Source organism: Odontesthes bonariensis, chromosome 13 (genome assembly GCF_027942865.1).
Source record: "Odontesthes bonariensis isolate fOdoBon6 chromosome 13, fOdoBon6.hap1, whole genome shotgun sequence".
NCBI lineage: Eukaryota > Metazoa > Chordata > Actinopteri > Atheriniformes > Atherinopsidae > Odontesthes > Odontesthes bonariensis.
The window spans coordinates 11,796,089-11,819,788 of record NC_134518.1 but is presented as its reverse complement, the minus strand read 5'-3'; the positions used below and the strand labels follow the sequence as shown (position 1 = coordinate 11,819,788).

At 44.3% G+C, this 23,700-nt stretch overlaps 2 protein-coding genes across 2 annotated transcripts; one reads left to right on the top strand and one right to left on the bottom strand.

Moving 5' to 3' along the window:
* On the top strand, positions 1-5,661 carry LOC142397212 (charged multivesicular body protein 1b-like). Its single transcript, XM_075480555.1, has 8 exons — positions 1-146; positions 484-581; positions 659-805; positions 2,093-2,161; positions 2,267-2,374; positions 2,476-2,519; positions 2,738-2,810; positions 5,214-5,661. Exons 1-8 carry the CDS (start codon positions 131-133, stop codon positions 5,259-5,261), a joined length of 603 nt encoding a protein of 200 aa, XP_075336670.1. The 5' UTR covers positions 1-130; the 3' UTR covers positions 5,262-5,661.
* Positions 5,662-13,741: 8,080 nt separating this feature from the next.
* Positions 13,742-19,767, bottom strand: tbx22 (T-box transcription factor 22). The gene is made up of 8 exons (XM_075480554.1): positions 19,471-19,767; positions 18,844-19,084; positions 17,714-17,815; positions 17,461-17,635; positions 15,792-15,956; positions 14,928-14,992; positions 14,587-14,672; positions 13,742-14,488 (listed from the first exon to the last, which is right to left on the bottom strand). The coding sequence occupies exons 1-8, from the start codon at positions 19,607-19,609 to the stop codon at positions 13,959-13,961; spliced, it is 1,503 nt and encodes a 500-aa protein (XP_075336669.1). The 5' UTR covers positions 19,610-19,767; the 3' UTR covers positions 13,742-13,958.
* Between the last annotated feature and the right edge of the window lie 3,933 nt (positions 19,768-23,700).

Genomic DNA, 23,700 nt, shown 5'->3' with positions numbered 1-23,700 from the left:
CCTCTTGCTCTCTACGTTGGCGAAGATAACCCCCCCAAAAAATCAAAACAAATAGTGTTTGGCGAGTTTTTTTCAAATTCTGCTTTGCTTTTGTAGATAGTCAAACTTGTCCAAAGGAGAGGCCTCCATCATGTCGAAAATGGAGAGTATCCTTTATTGTGTACTTTGACATTTACAACGGAAGACACAGCTGGCTTGCAGCAACCGTTGCTAGTCATAAGCTGTTTGGTTACTAGCTAGCAGTGGCGTGCCCGTAACGTCTGCCTCATTGATGAGGGAAAACAGTGACAGCTGTCTGGCTCACCTGATACATTTAATGACTGGTTAATCTTTTACTAGTGTCCGAAATCGTTGGTTTCTTGTCTGCTTTGACTCAGACTGAATTAGCTAAATGTTCTGGTGTGCCTCAGAGAAATCCTGTTCCCTGTAATTTTGATATGTTGCCAATTCTAATATAAACCGTCCCTTGACGAGCCTTGCCAGAGCACTTGTTCAACCTAAAGTTTGCAGCCAAGGAGCTGCAGCGAAACTCTAAAAAATGTGTCAAAGAGGAAAAAGCAGAAAAAACGAAAGTGAAGCAGGTTGGTCTGACAAGTTGCGGTGTGATCGGAGGCCAGGCAAGCTACATCATGTGTGTTTCTGCCTCTTTGTTTCTCAGGCTATCCAGAAAGGTAATATGGAGGCAGCTAGGATCCATGCAGAAAACGCCATACGTCAGAAGCATCAGTCCATTAACTTCTTGAGGATGAGTGCCCGTGTGGATGCTGTGGCTTCTAGGGTCCAGACCGCTGTCACTATGAACCAGGTCATGTCTTTTTCAGTGTGTTGTGTACAGCAGATAAACAAAGACCAGTGTACCTGACTTTTTTTTTTTTTTTTTTTTTTTTACCAAAGTCACACATTCATTTTTCAAGGTAGAAATAATTGGAAGCCATTGTCAGGTTTCCTATATTATATCTCAAGCCAGGTCCGTCATGTAAGTATGTCGCATATAATTATGCTTTGGGCACTCTTTTAGATTCTAATTGGAGAAAGATGTAATTAGGGGGCAAGAGCTGGGATGGATTTGATCTCAGGTCATTGAACCTCATTGTCAGGGACTTAACTTGTGACCTCAAGCTCAAAAGTCATTGGTTTTTAACGAAACTGCTTCCTTCGTGGACATCTTAAGATTTGCAGCCTGCGGTTCTGAAACAGAGGTAGAAATGATATGACTTTTACATAGAAGTAGTTCTAATGGTCTGAATGTATGGCTTTTTTTTTTCCATGTCGTCAGTCATCTATTTCATCAAATAGTTGTTGAAAAATGATTAACTCTAGCATCTACAATCGATATAGGTCCGATTCTTTATTTTCTTTTTCCCTTCTTACTCTTAATTTACCATGCGTTTACGGTTGTTTTCTTTTTTTTTTTAAATGTTTTTATGTAAAAAATCAAATCTTACCCCCAGAAAAAGCTGCAGTGCTCAACCACTTCGCTGTCTACTAAAAGGTCTCACAAACAAACACGGAGACACCAGTTACCAATGAAGTCATTAGATGAGCTTCAGAGCGTATGCTGTTAACTTGGCCCTCGTGTGACAGAGGCGGCCTCTTTTCATATTGCTGTAGTTGAAGTTCTCTGTAGGACAGGTGCCATTTCAGAGAGTTGAACTTGATAACGTGGGCAGAAATGTTTGAAGGACGTGAGGTTGTATCACTGAAAACCACCTGCAAGCACCTCTGCATGTCGCTATCTGTCTCATTAAACCTTAACGCAAGGGCATTAATAACAAAATCTTTCACTAAAGCTTATGGCTTATTCGACTAAGACTAGGTTCATTTTTACAAGATTAATTCTTAATCCTCGACCTATTAGGGAGGCTTTTAGGATGAGAGATGGGAATGACAAACTGTGTTTAAAGAGTTAAGGTGACACCTAGTGGAAATAAGAGGACATAGCACTTCAAGCTTTTGCCATGTCAAAAGCCATTTAACTTCATGATTTTATGTACATATCCTCTGTTTCTTAACCTCAAAAACAACAACAAAAAGAAGTCAAATTAAACGTTGTTAGTTTTTGAACTATGTATTTATTGCACCTCCTCCCCAGGTCTCTAAATCCATGTCTGGAGTGGTCAAGTCCATGGATTCTACACTGAAAAGCATGAACTTAGAGAAGGTAGAAAGAAGGACAGCATTTTTCCATAAGCAATACGCAACACCTGGGAGTGTGTCATCATCATCATCATCATCATCATCATCATCTTCTTCTTCTTTCTGCCAGATATCTGCACTGATGGACAAGTTTGAAAACCAGTTTGAGACTCTTGACGTGCAGACGGCTCAGATGGAAGACACGATGAGCAGCACCACCACTCTGACGACACCTCAGGTAACAAACGCCGTTTCCCCCTCAGGTCTGAGAAATGTTTCCGCCGTCGTTTCCCTTGACGGAATTCTCTTTAAATTCTTATTTGATCGTTTTGTTCCCAGAATGAAGTGGATACACTGTTGCATGAAATGGCCGATGAAGCAGGGTAAGAAAAACATAACAAAGAAAAACATAAGTAAAGGAGAAACTAGTGCATAAAGCTTCATTTAACGTAACAAAGTCAAGGTTCTCACAGCTTCTACCGTCTACAAGGCTGCTTTGAAGATGTGAGGTCAAGGTGACTTTTCTTTTCTTTTTTTTTTCTCTTCATTTTGTTTTTTTCTGATAAAACTTTTTCCATGTTTTTATCTCACTTTTATCAAGGCTGGATCTTAACCTGGAACTTCCTCCGGGCCAGACAACCTCGCTGGCTTCATCTGTGGCATCATCGGAGCAGGTAACAAACAAACACCTCAGCTGAGTTGAAAAGTAGCTACTCCTGAGAAATCTTGGTTGTTATTTAAAAAAAAAAAAAAAGGATTCCTCTCGACAGAGGATTGGTTGTACGATACTCACAGAGAGGCGGAGTCTTTCTGAGGTAAAGATGGGGAATTTCACCAATCTGTGAAAGTCTGTGTCAACCAACAGTTCATCAATGATGCACAAACCCCGTCTCCAGAAAAGTTGAGGAGTTTTCTGAAGTGCGTTAAATACGTGATACGGTCCAGCGAAATGTTACAGCATCTTCATTGATGAACAGAATTGTATTTAGAAAATATGAACAAATTTCAAATTTGATGTCAGCAAGGTACTCAAAGGTTACGAAAGGAGTCAAAGAAAGACAGAGAAGTTTATGGAATAAAGGAGTAACACCCTTTTTGTTGAAGATTCTACGAAAAGCAGCTTAACTGATAACAGGTAAAGGTGCCAGGATTGGGTATAAAAGGAGCGTCCCCCCCCAAAGGCTTCGTCTTTCTAAGCAAGGATGTGTCGTAGCCGCAAGTTGCCAGGCAGTTTGGTCTTTTGACATCTACAGAACAAAACATTGTAAAAAAGACCCTTAGAGTTTAGGGAAACCTCGGTGTGTATCTTGGTGACCTGTGAGGCACGGTGGGAGAAACCGTCACGCCACGTGGGCTCTGGAGTGTCTTTGGAAAACAGTTTTCACTCAACGTGGTCCACCTCTGCATCCAGAAACATAACCTGAAACTACTAAGAGAGAGAGATTTATATCAACTCAGTGCAGAAACACCACCGAGCTCTTTGGACACGGACTCCTCTCAGGTGGACAGAAAGACAGTGAACCCGTGTTCTGTGGTCAGATGAGTCCACGGTTCAGGTGTTTTTGGAAATAACCGAAGTCCTGGTTCTACATGCCAAAGATGAGAAAAACCACACAGGGCAGAGAGTGCATCGGTGTATGTGCGAAGCGGCCATTGATGCAGCGGTGTATCATGCACTTTGGAGAGACGTATACGACCATAAAGGCAACATCTTTTCCTGGAAACCAAGTAGGGATTTCAACAGGCCAGTACCAGACCTCATTCTGCATGACATCCAGCTGTGTGGCTTGGCCTGCCTGCAGTCCAGATGTGCCTCCTGTTGAAAATAGCATGTGCAATATGAGGTGAATCAGAAAACTGCCACCACAGACTGTTGACTGACTCAGACTTAAATATTGTATTCAGCAAGAATGGACACAGATTCCTCTGAAAAAGTGCAACAGTCCGTATCTGCAGTTCCTAAACCAGTCAAAAGGACGCCGGTAGAACTCACTGGTAAACCCCGTCTCAGCTTTTTTTTTTTAATGCGTTTCTGGTTTCAAGATTTTAGGAGGGGGTTTGTGAAGTTGCAACAAATTTGGGGCTCCATATGATATAAAAATGTTGACACATCTGTCGCATTCTAGACCGTCCAAACTAGACTGTTTAAAGATGCTCTACCCCTCATCAGTACCTCTGTGCTCGATCAGATCAGCGCATTTCTATCAACTGGCTGCGCAACATTAGCCTCTAAGTTAGCTGGAACCAGTGGTGGAAAAGCCCTCTCTTGAACGTGATGTTTAGACTATTTTAAGACCTATAATCTAACCTTCCGTTAATCCCTAAAATCCTTAAAAGAGAATATGGTTTAATAAAGAAATATTTGCCCATTTTTAAGTGTTTAGCCAATTTTGGCGAGACAACTGCGATATCAGTTTAGCTTAGTTTTTTAAGTGTCCAGTTCCTCTGCTGAGGAACAAACTGTCAGACCCCCTCTCTGCTTTTATAGCTTTAAAACTCCTCAGCTTCTTTTTTTCGAGAGCTTCTACTTACCTCCCAGATCTTTCTGTGAACTCCACGTTTCATTTCAATATCCTCGTATGTGTCTCGTATACTTTGAACCTTTTTCCTGTTCGTTAAACTTTTTCCAGTATTTTCCTGCTGTTTTCACATCAGTTCTTGAATCCTTTGCCTTTGCTCTGTTTGGCCCTTTGGGTTGCTCGTCCGTTGGAAGTGCGCCGCAGAAATGAAGCTAAGTTTGAGGCTTTTTGCAGTGACGAGTGCTGCCTCGGGCTTTTCTTAAGCCGACTTTAAACGTTAACTAATCCCGTAAGGATTTTCTGTGATTTTTGCAAGTTAACAGTCCCTAATCTTTCAATGAAAGAAAAGTCTGTGGAATTTAAAAACACGGCCTCTCTTTAAGCTCACAAAAACCTCCCGTTTCATCTCGCAGCATTCACTGTTTTCTTTGTCTGATTTCATTCGACTGGAGTTTTGGACATATTCTAATCCCTGGCTGTGCCGTCGGAGGGCTTGATTTTCTCTCTGTTGGTGGTTATGTGATTTCCCTGGTTTGTGTGTGTTTGGCTTGTCAACAGGATGAGCTCTCCCAGAGGCTGTCCAGGCTGCGGGGCCAAGTGTCCTAACGGCTCGGAGGACCAAGGGAGGCTGAGAGAAACCGGGGGAGGAGCAGTGAAAAGAGTGAAATAAAAGGAGAACAAAATCAAAAAATAATAGCGCGATGTGCCTGCACACTTTGTGCGCTCGGTGTTCTGGCTTTGAGTGAAATACTGGAGACCAGGGGATCGCTGTACGACGGGATGGAGACAGTCCTGCTTCTGACTGCATCGCTCCATAATAACCTTCATTTGCCGATTAAACACCTTCACTTTATGATTCAGTAGCCCGGCAACCGCACGCCACTCTGCTGACATGTGTATTTATGATGCTTCACCAGTAAGTGTGACGTGTACTACAGCTAATACCTCATTCTAAAAGAGTTGAGAAGTATTTATTGAATGCAAAGACCCACGTATGTATTTATTTATTTATCCGTGTACTCACATTTATTTATTGACTGACTGGCATGTTTTACCTGTATCGTGTCTCATGCATGAGAGGATATCCGGTTGCAACCAGACCTCTTTTTTTTTTTTTTTTTTTCGTTTAAACCTTTTTGTCTTTTCATCTTAGAGTGTGTTTTGAAGACATCGCGCTGATTCTCTTCGTGAGGCAGCAGCCACTCGAGCCGCTCGCTGCATGCTTACACGCGGGGAGAGAAAGCCATTAAAGAAAGTTTTGACTAAGTTGTGCCCGTTTTGTTTTTATCCTCCTTTTTCTTAATACTATTTTGCAGTTGCGACTTGGTTGAAGTTTGCGTCTCAGCCCCATGTCGCTCCGTCCCTCCTTTTTTTTTTGTTGTGCCCCTCCCCTTTCTCTCCTCCAACAGGGAACAGATGAGGGGTCAAAGGTGTCACCTGTAGAGGAAGTGGCCTTCTGCCACTCGCATGCCAGTGCCTCATTACACACACACACACATACACACACACAGAGAGTTCAACATGTCCTGGGGGAGGAGAGAGTGAGGGGGGGGGGGGTCTCAGCTGGGAGCCATTACAGGTGCTGTGTCTAAGCACACACAAGTATCTATACATGAGCACGCTGGCAGCCCTGTGGATGATGGGAGCTCTTCAGAGTGACGCCCCGCCACCTCTGACCCTTTTTGTGTCCGTCCCAATCATCATCAGCACACACTTAACTGCATCCACAATCATCATCAGCGGCCCCCAGACTGACACAAGTCTCTCTTTTGCTCATAACCAGGCGCTTTGATGAGTGCGTTGTCTGCCGTGTGTTGGAGCACGCACACGCCTTGAGTTGTTATTTGCAGCTGACCCCAGCCATCCAACAGCTGTCAGTCATTTTACGCCCCGGAGTTGAATCATCTCAAATTAAAATTCCACATCCCCCCTTTTTACCGTAGAAGCCACAATATCTATTTGATGCATTTTTTTAAGAATATTTTCTAAATTTATTTTTAACCCATAGTGGCCATCTCCTCGTGTTTCAGCATGATTAAAGCCGGGAGAGAGTGTCACGGCCTATTTTTTTTTTTTCTATCCGCCGTGTTCATCCCAACATATGCGCGAGGATACTTCCACCAGATGTGCAGGAGGCGGCTCCTTGAATGTGCACCGCTGGAGGGGGAAACCCGTGTTCGAATGTGTGTCAGCAAGGTGCTGATACCTAGTGGCTCTCCACTCCCGGCGCCATCAACACCTCCTTATCCTGGTTCCTACAGAAGTGATACCTGCTGACAGGTAGGGATCCAGCTGGCTGGTGGTCTCGTTTCCATGGCCGAACCGTCTCCTTCTGCAGAAGTGGGAAAGCTGAAAACAAAGCTCTAATTGCAGCAAAGGTGGGAGGGGGAGACTTAGAGGCCCATGATTTGACTTACCCAAAATGTAATCTTGTTGTACCAGTAGTTTTCAATAAACATATAATTACATATGGTAATGCATTTAATTTTTTTTTATGAACCAATTTTTGAATACTCTGCCGTTGAACTAATCAGACCAACGTGATGGAGATCATCTAGAAGACAAAAACTGATAAAAGCTCTTTAAGCCTTTGCCATCTTACAAAAAGCTGCACAAAGTTGGGCTCAGATTCAAAAAGTCTTTGAGCAGATGGTTGATTTTTCTCTGAATTTTTAAGGTTCAATTTCAGTAAATGTTCAAATAGATCCAATATCCCACCAAAAGTCAACAGTGAATGGAAATATCTATAAACTGGCAACATTTTGTGTGTCAGAATCCTGTTAAAGCCACGCTTATATATCTATATATGTAAACTTGTCTGATATAAAGTATTTTCCACCTTCAGCAGCTGCAATAATAACAGGTAATTTATTCATTTAAATAGTTTTTAGCTGTACTTTTTTTAAAACATAGTTTTTCATGCAGGACTTTCAACCGTAACTGCTTTGGTCCTTTTACTTCGGTTAAAGATTCAAACACATTCTTCCTCCACCATTTTATAAGCATCCGTTCATGTTTTATAACCTCTGTAGTATGTCTTAAAAAGCAGTTTGGCTATCAAGGTTTCTATTGTCATCTATATGAGTGATAGGGGCGAAAAAGAAAAAGGTCTCGGTATCTTTTCAAAGTGGCGTTCATACAGTGAGGTAAGGAAGCGTTTTTTTCCTCCTCTGCTTGTCCTCTTCCTGCCTCTCAACTTCCCATTTGAAATATTCAATTACCAGCCGTGAAGGGTCAGGTCAAACACAGGAAGCTGAGCTGATTGGTTCTACTCAGATATCGATGGGCATGTGTGACCAATCACTGCTACCCAGGGCTCTCCCAAGTCTCCATCTGCTTCTGCAGGGTGTGTGTGTGTGTGTGAGTGTGTGTGTGTGTCTAATTGTTCCAGACCAAGGCTTCCCTCAGTTTCCACTCACCTCTTGACCACTGTGCCCTGTCAGACGTGTTAACGCTGCTTTTAATCAGTTTTACTGTCTCATGCTCACACACACACACACACACACGCCTGAGTACAGCTGGCCCTGTCCATCCCTGCCCTCCACAGCACGCTTCATTAAGATTTAACCAATCTCCCGCTCACACTCTCACAACTTCTGTCACACACACAGAGAGACACACCTGATCTTGTCACCCCCCCCCTCCCTCCCCCATCCTCACCCTGTTAACCCCCCTCAACTTAACCCTCCTCTCACCCCATCACCCACCCTCATATCTCTTGCAGCCCGTGAACGTGGACATGCGGCCTCGTCCTCTGAGGCTGTCTGCCAGTCTTTGTCTCTGTGCATACATGTGCCATTATTACTCTCTTTGCATTGAACATTATCATCCATCACGTCACACTGGAAACTCTTTCCTCACCTTAAATACAACAAAAACAGAGCAGAAACACTCCATGTGGTTTTCTGGGTTTTTTCCTCTGAAAATCGTCTGATTGCTCAGGTTAGACTTTTTGTCTGGGTCACTTTTGGCTTTTTTTAACAAACGCCTGCCTGAATAAAACACCTTCTGCAGTGACTCTGAGGTGCAAAACAAACATCAGGAAACACACACACACACACACACTTAGAAAGCTATTTAACAGTGTCAGTTGGATTCTATCTTTAGGGCTTTATACCTTAAGTCATGCTTGTACCCAAATATGCAATTCAGGTTCGAAATAATCTTGGTTAATACACTTGTAATTGTATTTTAAAACCTTTTAGTATCCTGCAAACTTTCACAGGCGATAACGTGCTGTAACTAAAGCACATTAATCCTGCTCTGGCAGTGAAGATGAAGGAGGATATTAAAGACTTACTTAGTAGTTGTTGACAAGCTGCTAGTCTTCTCATGAAATCAGGCAGATAGGAGATCGACTAATAGGATTTAAACCTCTGGAATTACTTTCTTATTATACCGGCGGATATGTCAGAGTTCGTGTGAGAAGTGATCTTTTGGGAGTGTGTGTGTGTGTGTGTGTGTGTGTGTGTGGTGCATATGGTAAAACACTCTGCAGGTCTGCTGTTAGTCACACTCCCGCGTCTCAAATTGAATTAGCGTTGACAGTGCACAGCGCCAGCCGCGTGTACGTGTGTGTGCACTTGGGGCACTAACTGTTGGCAAGCTGTCTGTGTATGTGTGTGTGTGTGTGTTAGAAACAGAAGAGCAAGAAGGCCTTCCCCCCTGAAATCAATTAAACGAGTATAGGTCTGTAGTTGTGGGGGTGAGAGGGGCACATCCTGTAGAGGGCAGCCCAGACAGACAGCACCATCTGGGGCAGCAGGCAGATCTGACCCTGGGTTGAGACATGAAAGAGGCGAGGCAGGGATAAGAAGAGAGGAGAGTGCAGGCCAGCGCTAAATCACTCTTTTCTCCCCACCCCATCCCTTTGTCTGCCATCCGATACATCAGCCACGGAGCATCATTCTCAATCACTCCCTACCTCTTTTCTTATTCCCCCCTCTGTGTGTATCTGTCCCAGGAGTGATAACCTGTCATGCACAGGAAGCAAGAAGAGGGGAGAGCGATCTATCCCTCTGTCAGAGATAAGAGCAAAGAGAAAAAGAATATCTCACATCTCTTGTTCCAAAAGAGTTGATTTATAGCTTTGTACTAAATAAAACCAAGGCAACTCTCTCTCTCATTCTCGCTCTCAAACCCACACTGACACACACACACACACACACACACACACACACACACACCTGTAGAGCCCTCTCTGTGGCCCATTGGACAAGAGGAAGAATTAGCATGCACGCATTCTCTCGGGAAGAGGGATGGCTCCTCGTGATGGACAGCCCAGGTCAGAGTGTGCGTTGTGTTGGTTGGTCGTAAGCTGAGTGCTGACAGCCCTGCCCCAGCCACCCTGCTCTAAAACACACGACCCTATTGATCACGAAAACGCTCAGCTCATCAAGACGGGGCCAAGTAATTGAATAACGTCATCCATAGCAACGGCAAAACAAGCTCACTCACGCGAAGAGAGAGAGTGGTAATTGATAATCCATGTTGAGTAAAAGTACAAATATATGTCACCATTATGTCGAATTTCCTCTCTCGTTGTTGCATGAAGATTAAAAACTGCCACATCGCCCTCAGAAATATGAAGATGGTCACCAAAGCAGAGCACTGAGGTGCGATAGATAGCACAAGAGCTGTTTGGGTGATTTACACATTCTGTGGTGAGTGGCATCAGTCTGAGGAAACCCCAAAAACACACACACACACAGGCATGCAGGGCAGCTGCCGGGCCACATGTTAAAACTGTCCCCCACTGGTCTAACCTCTGCTCCTGGATGACAAGGGCCTGTCAGGGGGCACATACCGACGCAGTGCCCCAAGCACTGACCTCTGTCTGCGCACACCTGCGGCCACACAGCAGCACACACACGCACAAAGAGAAACGCTAATTCATGGAGACTCCACTCTGCTGTGGTTCAACCTGGTGCAGAGAGCTCTGATCACCACAAACAAGATTCTCAAGAGCCTTGGCTTGTTTTCATCCCAACCTCTCCACCGGCTCGCGCTGTTTGAGACAAGAGCTGAAGTGAAAATGGCAGAGGAGCACTCTCACTGTGGCTGCGTATGGCTGTTCAACTGCTCTTGCTTTTCACATTACTTGCTGAGTGTAATTCAATTTCAGCCGCAGCTGGTTTCACTTTCAACTTTACAGCTGAGCGCAGTCATGTTCCATAATCCGAGCCGATAAATAAGCAGCTTTTATTGAGTTTGCAGAAAAAACGGCGTCCAGCGCAAAGCCCTTCCCGGCGGACGCAGATCGGGCAAAGCAGCGGAGCGCGAGGCTGACCGGGCAGAGGGTTGTTCGCGCGCGTGCCAGGCAGACCAACTCACGCGCGTCCGTGCCGGGCGTCTGCGTGTGTCGCGTGTGTTAATCTAATGACGGCAAAGTATGTTTGCACGTCCCCACTCTCCGCTGAGCTCCTCTCGTGTTGCAGGACGCCATTCCACATGATTGGAAACAAATGACTCCGGGCTCGAATTTCTCTCCCTTTACTACCTGTCAATCACCGCCGAACCGGTCCAGAAACGTCCCTCTGTGTGTGTTATGACAAACTGGAATTCGGTGCAGGTTCCATGTTATTTCAGCCACCACCTACATGGGGGATAATGTCGACACGTTTTACGGCGTGTTCACGGCGCAGATGAAGGAACAGCCGCGCACATTTAGTTAAACACAGCGGTCACTTTCAGCATTTTGTTTCTTTAGCGGCAGCGCGTTCTTTGCAGGGGAAAAAAAAGCACAAAGAAATAGCAAAGTATATAACCTCCAAACAGTTTTTTCGTTACTTTTCGGTATTTGCACAGATATAAAGATGTCTTATGGGAGGTTTAAGAGTGAGAGGAGCTGATGTAGATTTAGTTACAGTTTGGAAAGCAGCTTCTGTCCAGCAAAACGAACCAGCTCAGCAATCTTCCAATCTAATTCTCAGCTCAAAAGTCTTGTTTTTTTGTTGTTGTTGTTTTTTTTTACTAAAATGCACAACTAATATTTTACTAAACTGGCTTATGTGTCTGTAAAGTGACAACACACAAAAGTCTGCGTAAAGTGTCATCACACAACTCAATAGTAAATCTGACAAAAAAAAAAACATATTCGGACGTGAATTCTCAAAGGCATCCAACATGCCTGCGAGTCTAAAATATCTAATAACTTGAAGCAATAATCCAAAGAGTCATTTAAAGGGTAAAGCAAAAAAAAAAAAAAAAAGAAAAGCTGAAGTTCTGGGCTTTTCAGTGGAGTCAAATTTGCATTTTTTGGACGTTCAGACGTTCCGTAGTGAAGGTGGGAACGTCGTGCATTTTGGTCCCACTCTCAGTGTCCCGATTGGTTCGAAATTTGAACCATTGAATTTTAAAAGGAGATTTTTACCAAGAGGTCTATAATATGTACATTCTGAATTAACAAGGGGAAAAAAGTCAAAACTTCTTGGGGTTTTTTTTGTGGATGATCTTTTTTTTTTTTACTGGCCTTCATTTAAAATAAAATTAAAACAAATAAAAAAAAAAATCAGACAAAGCCAGTTTTTTTTTTTTTTTAAAGCCAAACTGAAAGTTTAAATTCTACTAATAAAACTGGTATCTGATGCTCATTAGAAAAAAAGAAAAATAGCCCGAGGTCTTCGGGGGTTTATAATGACAGGTGCTCGGATCTTTTTCTTTGCAATACACGTGTGTGTGTGTGTGTGTGTGCTGGACAGTGGCAGGTGCAGAGTTCAGCTCTCCTTGTATGAAAGCAATTGGTCTAATTGAAAGATCAGGAATTAGTTGGGAGTTTTAAATGATTATCATACCACAGCCAACGTGGAAATGACAGAGCGTATCAAATGACCAGCACAGATTACGTGTGCCTGCAGACAAAGGGCAGGCTGTCTGATAGTGGTGCACCTGACAGCTCTCTGAAACACGGGCCATCCCCTGCCCGAGTCCCTCAATTAACTCCTTCCTGCTATTTCAACGTCCAGCGCACGTTGGCCTGCTGCAGTGCTCGGCTGTGACAAGTAAATTGCTGTTTGGTTATGACCGTTAGTCTGGAAACAGGTCATTTCCCCACGCTTTGCCTAAACCGCTCCTCTGGCGAGAAGAAAGGGAAGGAGGGAGGGATGGGTGGGTGCCGGGTTCAGAGTCTGAGCTGAAAGTATGAATTATCACATCAGCGGCTGAACGGGCGTGCCCCCTTTGGTACAGACACGAAAACACAGCGTGAGGTGGACTCTGTTGCTCGTGGATGAACTTCCCTGCTCTCTGAAAGCCACGTGACTCCAAAAAAAAAAAAAAAAGCAAAGTGTTTATTTACCGTCGATCTGGGAGCAATTAAAAAACACAAGCAAAACTACGATCACAGGGTTTTTTTTTTTGTTTTGTTTTTTTGGACTCTTTCAGAGTGCAAAGGTCTTTGTTCCAGTGTTTTTCCAGTCAGAGTGCAGCGAGTAACTGTCTCTTCAGAGTAACCGTTTCACCTCCATGCGCCACTGATTAGTCCTATTAATGGTAATAAAGTACAGGGATGGAAAAGCGGCTGCCTGAGTTCTGGCAGCTGCTGTTCTCCCCCTAAAATCACAGAGAGACGAGATGAGCTCATGTTATTGGTCGGGGGGCGGCCGAGCCTGACACCGAATCCTCAGAGTAAACACAAAACACGCTTTTGTTCAGTTTCAGTGAATCCCAGTTATTGCAACATGATGTCCGTCCTAGCATGGAGTCTCACTCCGAGCCACTTCCTGTTGCATGCTGTGTTGTTTCACTTTGAAGCAACTGGAAAACATTTCATTTCTACATGCTGCGTGATTTAATGTTGGCTGTGTGTGAAAGAAGAACATTTTGAGCTTGACTGATCTTAATAAAAACATGAAGAATACTTTAATGGGCACTTGTGATCATTTTAACAGCAACTGTCATGTTCATCAATAGTAATGTTACATACCTCGGGTCCTATTGCTGATGCTCTTTGATAAAAGCCTTGGAGGAAGATAAATGGGGGGCTGAAATATCACAGAGAAATTCTCTGTAGGGGGAAAAAAAAACTTTGCTTTCAGTCCAAAACTAAAAATCTACCTGAACAGAAACGTTTCTATTTACTCCGGATTTTTTGGCTCTAATGGAATGAGCGTCGGAATCGGTTTTTGTGCTGATACGTCCAGCACAAGCGTAGAAAACAGTTTTTAAATACAAAAAAAAGTCCCCACAGTCACATTTCTCCTTTCGGGCCTCGCTTGAAGAGAGATTCGGCTCTTTGCGTTTGATCGCAATAAGCTTTGGTTTGTTACGCTCAATGGGCCGGAGCCAGCCAGTGCAGTCCAGCTGTCAGAGGCAGTGGTTGGAGGTCGGGTGCCACGGAGACTGCCGGCGCAGCAGACAGTCTGTGCTGTCCTCGGCCAGTTTGGAGTGCCGGGAAATAGCTGTGAGTTGGGGGTTCAGGGGGAAGCTGTAGCGGTAAAGACAGTAAGGCCCCGCAGTGTCTGAGAGATCAGGGAGGAGAGAAGACCCCTGGGAGCTGAAGGGACTGTGGAGGGGGAGCAAGCAGGGGGGGCTCCCGGGAGACCCGTGAGGACATGGGTCCCTACAGTGGGGAGGTTTCTTCCCCTGCAGCGCAGAGAGCAGCGGGAAGTCTGTTAGCGGAGACAGCGGGGGGAGGCCTCTGAGTCTGTCTGCTCCCAGGGAGGCGAAGGCTCTGCCGGGCAGCGGGGAGATGGCAGGTGAGGCGGCGGACGTCTTCCCGTAGAGGGGGAGAGTGAGGGCATGGAGGGCAGCGTCCTGGCAGGAGAGCGGGACAAGGGATGATGAGGAGAGAGGGAGGAGGCTCTTCATGCTGCTGGTCGGAGACCCCGAGCTCCCTGTCGACAGGCGTCAGAAATCACAGCATTAAAAAAAAAAAACAATCTAAAAATCTCAGCTTAGACCACAGAAGTTTGAGAAAGCTCCAGCACGGTACCTTGGAACTGTATGGTGAAAGGCTTGAAGTCCAAACTGAGAGGGCCCCTCCAGGGATATGACTCCAACAGGCCATCTAAAACCCCCCTACACACACACACACACACACAAACACGCGCACAAATATGTACTGTAAAAGGAGTGAAAAGTGTTATTCCAAGGATTTAAACATTGGTTCTGAGAGGTGTGAAATTCTGCACTACACAGTTCAGCTTTATTTGAAGGTTTTACGCGGCTTCACATTTCAGTGGTTGAGCTTAAACTCCCTCTTGGGTACCCTTTAGCGGAGTACTTTCTGTGGAGGCATATGAAAGTGCTGAAGTTCAGTGAGGTTTTCCGTACCGATTCCTTCCTGGATCTCTGAAGCCCTTGGCGAAGGGGTTCCTGTCGATCTTCAGTTTTGTGATCTTGCCCAAGAGAGAAGAACGGACACGGGTTAGAGTGGACGTGTCAACTGGTGATGTGTTAAGCTAACAATGAGCTCAGCTTTAATACCGCACGGAGAGTGGCAGAGCTGCCCCTTTGGGACTGCATCTCCCAGCAGCCCTCAGGGCGACCAGCCATGTCAAACAGGGCTCTAGGAGAGGGGGTTAAGGGTTCGTAGCAGTTTTATCCCCCTGCTTTAATAGGCTGTGGACTCCAGCAGTCGGCGCAGTCACAGCTCGTTACTGAGTTTCTGTAATAATATGTTCGCTGATAGTAAAATGAGCCCTGATGAAAAGAGCTGGCAGTCCCACCAGACGGCTCTGTTACTGGGGGAATGGTTTCCAACAGCAGGGTCAGGTCCCCTATATGGAACACACACGCCCTCTCTGAGCAACTGGCCACGCAGACAACGAGGACACTGTGAGTTTATGATTTCACTGAGACCACATGGAGCCTCATCAGCTGCCCGATGTGCAGATTCAAACATTTTTACACGAGGTCAAACAGCCTCACAACAGCCATCATCTTTCCAGATCATCGGGAAAAATCCTGACATCTGCTTTCTGAATATTTTTTTTTCCAGAGAGGGTAAAAAGGACTGCAAATTAGTTACACTTCGTCCCAATTCAGTTGCATTCGTATGAATTTATTATCATATACACTCTTTACACCTAAAGAAATCAACTAACATTAAAAAAACGTGTTGCGCCCACAGTTTCACGCCTCATTCAAAGCTGCTATTTTTGACAAGATACGGCCTTTCGTTCCAGTGAGTGTTACCTGTTGGTTCTGATAGGCTGTGACTGTGGTGAACTCAGTCTCCGGGAAGGAGAAGCTGTGCACCCCGTCGGCCGGCAGCGACTGGATCTGACACAGAACCATCCGGGGGTCGTGCCGGATGACGTGCACGCGCGGCTTGTATTTATGCATCGACTGAAGAATAATCTGAAGATCAACAGATGAAAATAGAGAGATACTTGAAATCCCATGAGGCATATATCAAACATGTCAGTCATCTTTATGCCAGGCATCAGGTTTGGTTGATGTTTCGGGAAAAAAAATAGAGGAAAAACACTAAATTTGAAAAATCTCTGTGCTCACTCTCACAGATAGAAAAAGCTCTCTTTTAGCTGAACAGTTATCGGCTATACAAATAGCTGCTGACTCAGTTCATATGTTTTCTGATTGCTTCTTGGATTGAATTTGATCAGGTTTAAGGCTACTCAAAAAAAAAAAAAAGTAAAAACTTTTGTGTTAACTAAAGCAGTTATCATAAAGACTGTTGATCCCAAAATTTAAAAGAATAAATCACATTCAGGCAGAAATGAATCAAGTCGTATATAGATCCAATACGAGGGTCCAAAAATGAGCCAAGTAAACATGAAGTATCGTTCAGTTACTGTGTCATGGTTGGAAAGATCTAACCATTGCGTGGGAATTGTCACGTTTTTTGAATTTGACATTAAACTACAAAAAAAGATGAAAACCTGCGCATTGCCAAAAGAATGCCAAGTTAAATGGAACAGATTTACAACCCAAAAAATGCGGGTTTTTTTGCTGTTTACAGCTGGCTGACTTGGTTTTGTTCAAAGAGCATTTTGCAATATGACTGATTGCGCAGTGACAAATTCCTCTGACCCCACATGTCATCAGCTGAGCATCCTTACTGTGTGCACTTCTGCTTAAGTAACGTGCAAACTGGTAAATACAAAGGTAGGGTTTTACCAAAGTTTTGGGTGTTTTTTTTAAGCCGGCAAATTTAGAGTTAACATGTCAGGTTTAGGGGGCAAATTTTTTATTTTTTTTCTCCAAAATTCCAAAAGCAGTTAAATTGACACATTTAGTGCCAGAAAATTTCTGTCAGTTTAAGAGTGAGTTTAATTTGTATTTAAAACCAAAAGGAAAATATAAGTCAGTGTCTAAAAGCCCATATGAGGTGGTAAACTGGCTAAGATAGAAAAGATTTAGAGATTGACATTTAGAGATTACAGTTTAAAAAAAAAAAAAAATTACATTATTTTTGTGTCATCAGAAATCCTCCACACACACAAATTCCAGGTAGGGTTTATAAACAGGGGGACCAACTCTAGACTCCCCGTTCACCACATCTGTGCGTCCCTGAAGCTCACACATAAAAGTTCCATAGGCCAGAAGGATTTCCACTTCCTTCCTCATTTGGACTCAGTTATCAGAACAGGCAGCGAATTTTAAGGAGGACCGAAGCTGTCAAAGCGGTTAAAAACCGAAACCGGCGCCCCACTTTACACCCCAACAGCAGCACTCAGAAATATAAAGACAAGGATCTGATAGCTTAATGGGTCCTGCTGTAAATCAAGACATTACAATGCGCAGGAGGGGTGGAATAAGCTGCATCCACCTCCCGCCAGTTTCCACTAAAATGCCCCAGCTGTGTTGCCGGCGGTGCTTTTAAGACACGCGGGTCACCTACATGTCCCTTATCGTCCATCTCGTTGTTGGTGAGCTTGACCCGGTCGAAGCTGACGACCTGGCGCATCCACGTTTCGCCTGTGCACGGTGAGTCCGGATGCACGTAGAGCCGGGGAGAGATGCAGGAGTGGTCCGTGTTTCCGGCCACCATCCACTGCGAGCTGTGGTACACGTACCTGGAGAGAGGCGCGCACATGAGAGTCAAGAAGGCGAAAGGCCCAACGGGTTGACACCGAAAGTGATTGCACGCGCACCTGTAGCGTTTGGAGTCCACGGGCATGACGTCCATTGCGATGTAGTACTGCTGGCACGGATCCAGATTGCGCACTTTGACGCGCACAGAGGGAAACATTCTCCTAAAGAAAGGCGACAGAAGAGGGTTTTTTTTTAAAGAAAAAGAAAACTTTTTTCTGCAAATTTTATTGGAGATTTCGTTTTACTAAACGGGCACAAGTAAAGAGGAGAGTTCACGGACCTGGGCAGGCCGCGAAGGCGTCATGTTTTTGCCAAGATTTACGGCGTGTTCGGTTGGAAACCGAATAAACGGAACCGATATTTCAGCAGGTGTTGTTCGCTCGTGACTTTGAGAGGAAGAGAAATGACTGGGAGCTTTTCTGACTACATATAAATTTAGTTGAGAGAGAAAGATAAATCTAATTTAACCCAACTCAAAGGTCATTCGAAAAAAAATGGAGGGTCACTTTAATTACAACTCAACTCAGTTCCAATAAAGTTAAGAATTTCGGCTTTTCGTCGAAATTTGAACTGAACAACAAAAGCGAATGTGGTGAAATCGTGCGCGCTCCACGTTGTGGGACAAGGCCACCACGCAGAACACTGTCGGTTTTTGCCGTGTGGCGTATTAACCGATAACTGTCCACTAATTTGTTTTTGTTTTTTAAAAAGGCTTGGTGGAAAACCGGCAGTTCCTCGGCTCATATCCGATTGGCTGGCTCTTTTTTTTACAGCCGATAAATTCGCAGCTGTGACCACAGAACAGTTAAGGCTATATCAACACGGCCCTGATAAAGACCACTCCAGCGTGTATCAGGATAATATATTTAAACAAGGACTCTAGTAATTATAACAGACTGTATTTTGAATAAACTGCCGGCGATGCAGAGCGGCCATGGGCCCTGTGAATTCATTTGTTTACATCTCAAATATTTTTTTTGTTTTTGTATTTGCTGACCTGTTTTGAGATTTATGATTCGACTAGTCATGAGTCTATTAAAACTGACTTGGCATTAACAGGCCAACCGATATAATCAGGCCAAATAAGAGGACTCAGACGCGTAAAGTCAGTTTGGGGCACCCAACGGCCAGTTTGTGAGAGTATACTGTCACAGTAACTCCAAATATATAAACTCTTTTTCTCTCGTACCTGCCAGCTTTAGTGATGATCATCTCAGTTCCGATCTCATAGAATCTCTTCCACAACTCGGAGCCCTGCAGCTCTACTCGGACCTCCCTGTCCGGCCGGCACTCGCTCTCCTCGCTGGCCGGGTCAGAGCTCTCGGTCCCGGATCTGGCGGTCTGTCCTGGCCTGTTGCTGGAGATGTCTCCTGGCCTCCTCAGTGCTGAGCATTCTTGCTTCATCCTGCTGGGGTCATATTCGTGATGGCCTGGAAAGAAAAATACTGATTGGGAGGGAGAATGGACCCTGGAAATTCATTTGATAAGATTTACAAATGATGTGCAACTTAGTGATTTAAAAAAGAAAATTCTATCTGATGAAGCTGTGACCAAAAATGTAGGTTATTATTTTTTTTATTATCCATATAACGTAAAGACCCCAAGTCCTTTTGGTTAGCTAAATCATTCAAATATTTTTCCTCTGAAGTAATTTTTTGGCACCTAATCATTTGAAATCTATTGTGGAAATGGCCTTTATATATATATCTGTGTGGCCAAATGATCTAAAACTACAAACTTTTTATGTGCGTCTCCAAAGTTTTGCGTAAAATTCTTCTAAAAAGCAGTGATGCGTCATAGAAGATTCAACATTCACCGCTGAAGATGCTCCTGTCGCCTCCTGAGTCTCCAGCTGAACTTGAATCCTGCCTCTCCGACAGCTTCATCCTCTTGCAGGGTTTCCCGACCAGTGCCTCCACCGAAAAGGCGTGAGCCCGGGAGCTCAGGCCCTGCATACTAGCAACAAAAAAACAAAAAACAAAACAACAACACACCGTCTGTACGAGTTGTATATCCGCCTGGACTTTAACTTTGTCCCGCGCAGGGTTCGGGGAGTCCCTGCTCAGTCTGAACAGGACTGGGGAGAACAAACAGCAGCAGAAGCGGCAGCGCCTCAGGGAGCCCCTCTTCTCACGCAGCGGCTCCGTGACGCAGCGTAATTGATCCACTGCGTTGCCATGTGTTCACCGAGACGCGCGCTCTCGTCCAAAATCCTTGATTATTGGCACGCCTCTCTCCCTTGCAGCAATATTTCCCCTCTCTCCCCCTTTATCCATTTTCAGCGTCTCCCCTTCCTTCTCTGCCTCACGGAGGGCTTGCTCCTCTGGCTCCCCTCTGCGCGTCACCGAGAGGGAGGGAAGAGCGCATTCCTTCACACGGCCTGCGCTGCAAAAAGTATCCATCGAAGTTGTGATAGCCACTTCAAAATCAAGCTGATTGAGCGGAATGAGAAAATATTCGACTGCAGTATTTTTTATGTGTAAGGCAGTTGCATTGGTTACGTTATTCTTTGATAAAATAACAAAGTGAGACCGATAAGAGATGCTATGGACGCTATTTTTCTTTCAACCTAACTTTAAGTTAAAGGAAACCAACAGAATTTAATACACGAGGGATGTTTTTTGCAGTGTGCGCTCGCTGTGTCTCGGTGGTCTCTGGGTATCCATGAACAACTTTACGCGTCACCGTCAACCGGTGACACTTATATTTGGTCATATTTGGTGAAACAACAATGCCCTTGCATCTAAATCAAATCATTTACCTTTAATGGGGGGTAATTGGGGTGCAGAATAAGAATAAGAATAAGTCGATGGTCTGGAGTTAAGTTTGGAATGTGCTCAGTGTTTTGTTTGGGACATTTTCCCTTAAGGCAATATTTCTGAGAAGAAACGAGTCTTTCAATATTTTCCCAAGTTGCTTCCCTCCATTTAGACAGCCGATAGATAAATAGAATCGTTTTTTAGAGTAGTAGAGGGGAGTCAAGGCACAAATATTTAAGTCTGGTAACTCGGGCCATCTGGAAGGTAAAATATCTCCATGAAACGCGCTGCTTTTCTGTTGAAGTTAACATTTCCTATATTAATTTGAAGGCTTCCCTTGAAGCGCTTTCTTGTCTCCCTTTTCCCCGCAAGAGGAGTGGGATTTGTTGTGCCCGGCGAGGGTGTGCGCCTGTCTGGTTCTCATAAGCGCGGAGATCAGATGGACTTTGGCGCGCAGAGGGGGAGATCTGGGCTGTAATGACAGCTCGGGATTATTACATTACTGCTCGACATGAAATAGATCCGCTTTACACAAATAAAAGTCAGCGAAGGCTCTATTTAAAATGCTTTTTAATCACATGGTGTAATTGCTCTGAGGAGAAAACAAATGAGGGCTGTGTTTACGGCACGGTTGGTTTGGTTGCTGATGGAAATCTCTGACAACAGCCGGGAAATGGAGAACTATGACCAACCGGAATCGCATGTTCTCTGTCATCATAACCTGTTTTAGGACCGCGGCGGCGGATTCGTGTTTATTCTTTCCCAACTTGACGTTTTCCCTCAAAACTGTGACAGGGCGCATCTAAAACATCCGCCGTGGTTTGAACTGCCGAAGGAAAAAGCGCAACGTCGCCGGCTGGCTTTGCGCGCGCAGGTCTGCCTCTTATTGAAATAAGATGATAAACTGGTAAAAAAATATATATATATTAAAAAAAAGCCTTTGGAGTTTCCCACCGCACACATCTGAGAGATTGCTTTTCCAAGCTGTCTTCGGCAGTCAGCTCATAAATCTTCCTCATGGGATGTCAGCGGAGTGATGACGGGCGCGCGGGAGAGTGACCGCCCAGCCTGTTGCTAAGAACAACAGGAAGCTCCTTCTCGTTGCTGTCTGATTCCTAATCCAGAGAAAATCTACGTTTGTCCCATTCGGGGATACTTGGCACACATGTTTCCTCTTATTAAGCACAATAGGAGCGCCTGGCGGAAACAAGAGACTCAAATCCAATTTGGCAGAGGCCTCAGGTTTCCATTAATGCGGAAGTTTGATGATCAGCTGCAATTAGGCTTCCCCATCATTTTGCGCCTTCAGGCTCACTGGCATGCTGTTGATTTGTATTCACGGCCTGATTAATAATCACTTGCGAGTCATTGGTTTTGCCATCACAACCTTGGTGCACCCTTTAAGTTGAACTCAAGCTGCTCATAAAATCTTTGTTTTTGATACTTTATTTGTGTTTCTCACTTGTGAGGCCGCAGTGCGTGTGTTTTAGCATGCGGGACGCTGCCAAATGAGTTTGTAATCATAACCACTTGTGCACCCATGGTAGGCATGTGCCTGTACTGTACATGTGCACGCTCACAGCTTGCAGTGTTTGTGTGTTTATAAACAGGCCTGTCTGTCTGTTTCTCAGGGCTGAATGGATGTGATGGGGCCTCCTGATGGTTTGTTTTAAGTTGAATTCTGATGCTGAGCAGTTAGAGTGTGTCTTTTGTGTGTGTGTGTATGTACGGGGGTTATTCTAGGCATTGGCTGCTTGGAGCGGATGCCCGCTCACTGCCAAATGTCAAACTTCCACCCCACTTCTGCTGTGACATTTTTAGAGTCTTAGAATGTGGAACGCTGTAAACACTTAGTGTGCTGTGGCACTAATGGGATGTGAGTTCTCCACATTGGACTTGAGTGAAGGCTCACCTGGAGTATACGCACACTCTGCTGCAACAAGGATGTGCTTAAATGTTTCCAAAGCCAGGTTTCTACATTTAAATCTGAAAAACTGAGCCATGCCAGCGCCTTGACAGACCGTGAGCTGTTTGTTATTGATTGATATTGCAGGATCTTTGCAGCCTGAAGAGGAAGGAATGAAAAAGAGTGGCTGACTTTGTTTTTGTTGAAAGAGCGTTTTGCAATATGACTGAGAGCGCAGTGACAAATTCCTCTGACCCCACATGTCATCAGCTGCATGATGTGTGTGTTTGTGAATCATCACATCTGCTTCTCATAAGCTCTCTGCTGTCCCTGTTTCAGGGGTGCGTGGCATCCGTCAGACTGGTGAGTCCCCGCGGGGGTTCTTGCTGCTGTCTTTTCTTTTTGCCTCTGCTTCTTAAGATTTGGAAAAGTCATTGAGACACTAAACACATTCCTCTCTACCTATTAGGAGTTATTTAACTGTCTGCCAACACGGTTGCATCTTGATTTGTGCTTGACAACTTTGGTTGCTTTTCTAATTTGGTTTGATAATACAAAATGTTACCAGAAAGTATGGGATTATGCAATATTTTAACTTAAGATACAGCTTTATTAACCCACTGAGAGGACTTTTACAAGCTTCATCCTAATTACATTCAACATAAGTGTGATGAACACTTCAATGCATCAGTTATTTTATAATCCAGCGTCATACATTATTCTGAAATATGTACTTCTGTAAAATAACTCTGAAATACTGTTGGTACGTAAAGTACAGAATAGTACTGTGCGGAAGTCTTTGTCCTCTCCTCATTTTTTATATTTCGCCTCCAAGGAGCAAGACTTTCTTCTGATCTTTTAAAGTGGTTTTGAGCATTTGATCTTCTGGTTTTATGACGTTCTTTCAAAGTTTTACTTTGAACAGTGGCTGCTTTTTCACCCCTTTTCAGTCCAGTCCTTTTACCTGACCATTTTCAGAGAAACATGTTGTTTTTTTTTTGTATTGGTTAAGTCAGTTAACTCTGACCTATTAATCATTCAATCAGTTAATGAACCAACAGACAACTTAGCAAGGTACCAATTCTAAATAGCATCTTTAGGGGATTTGTAGCAGGCTGTCGCTGACACACAGAATATGTTCCAATTTCTTTAGTTGCATCTGTGAAAAATACCACAGATTACACAGTTTTACAGGCATGAAATAGTATGTTTCCTCCAGCAAGGTGATTCCTAAAGAGCTATTAGCTGAAAACACGGCATGTGTCAACATTATGTGCAGCATGTCCTCCAAAATACTTGAAGAAACTGGACAAGTGGAGAACAAGAGAAGAACTGTCAAGCCTAAAACCAACAGCTTATGAACAGTATCAAAAGGTTATTT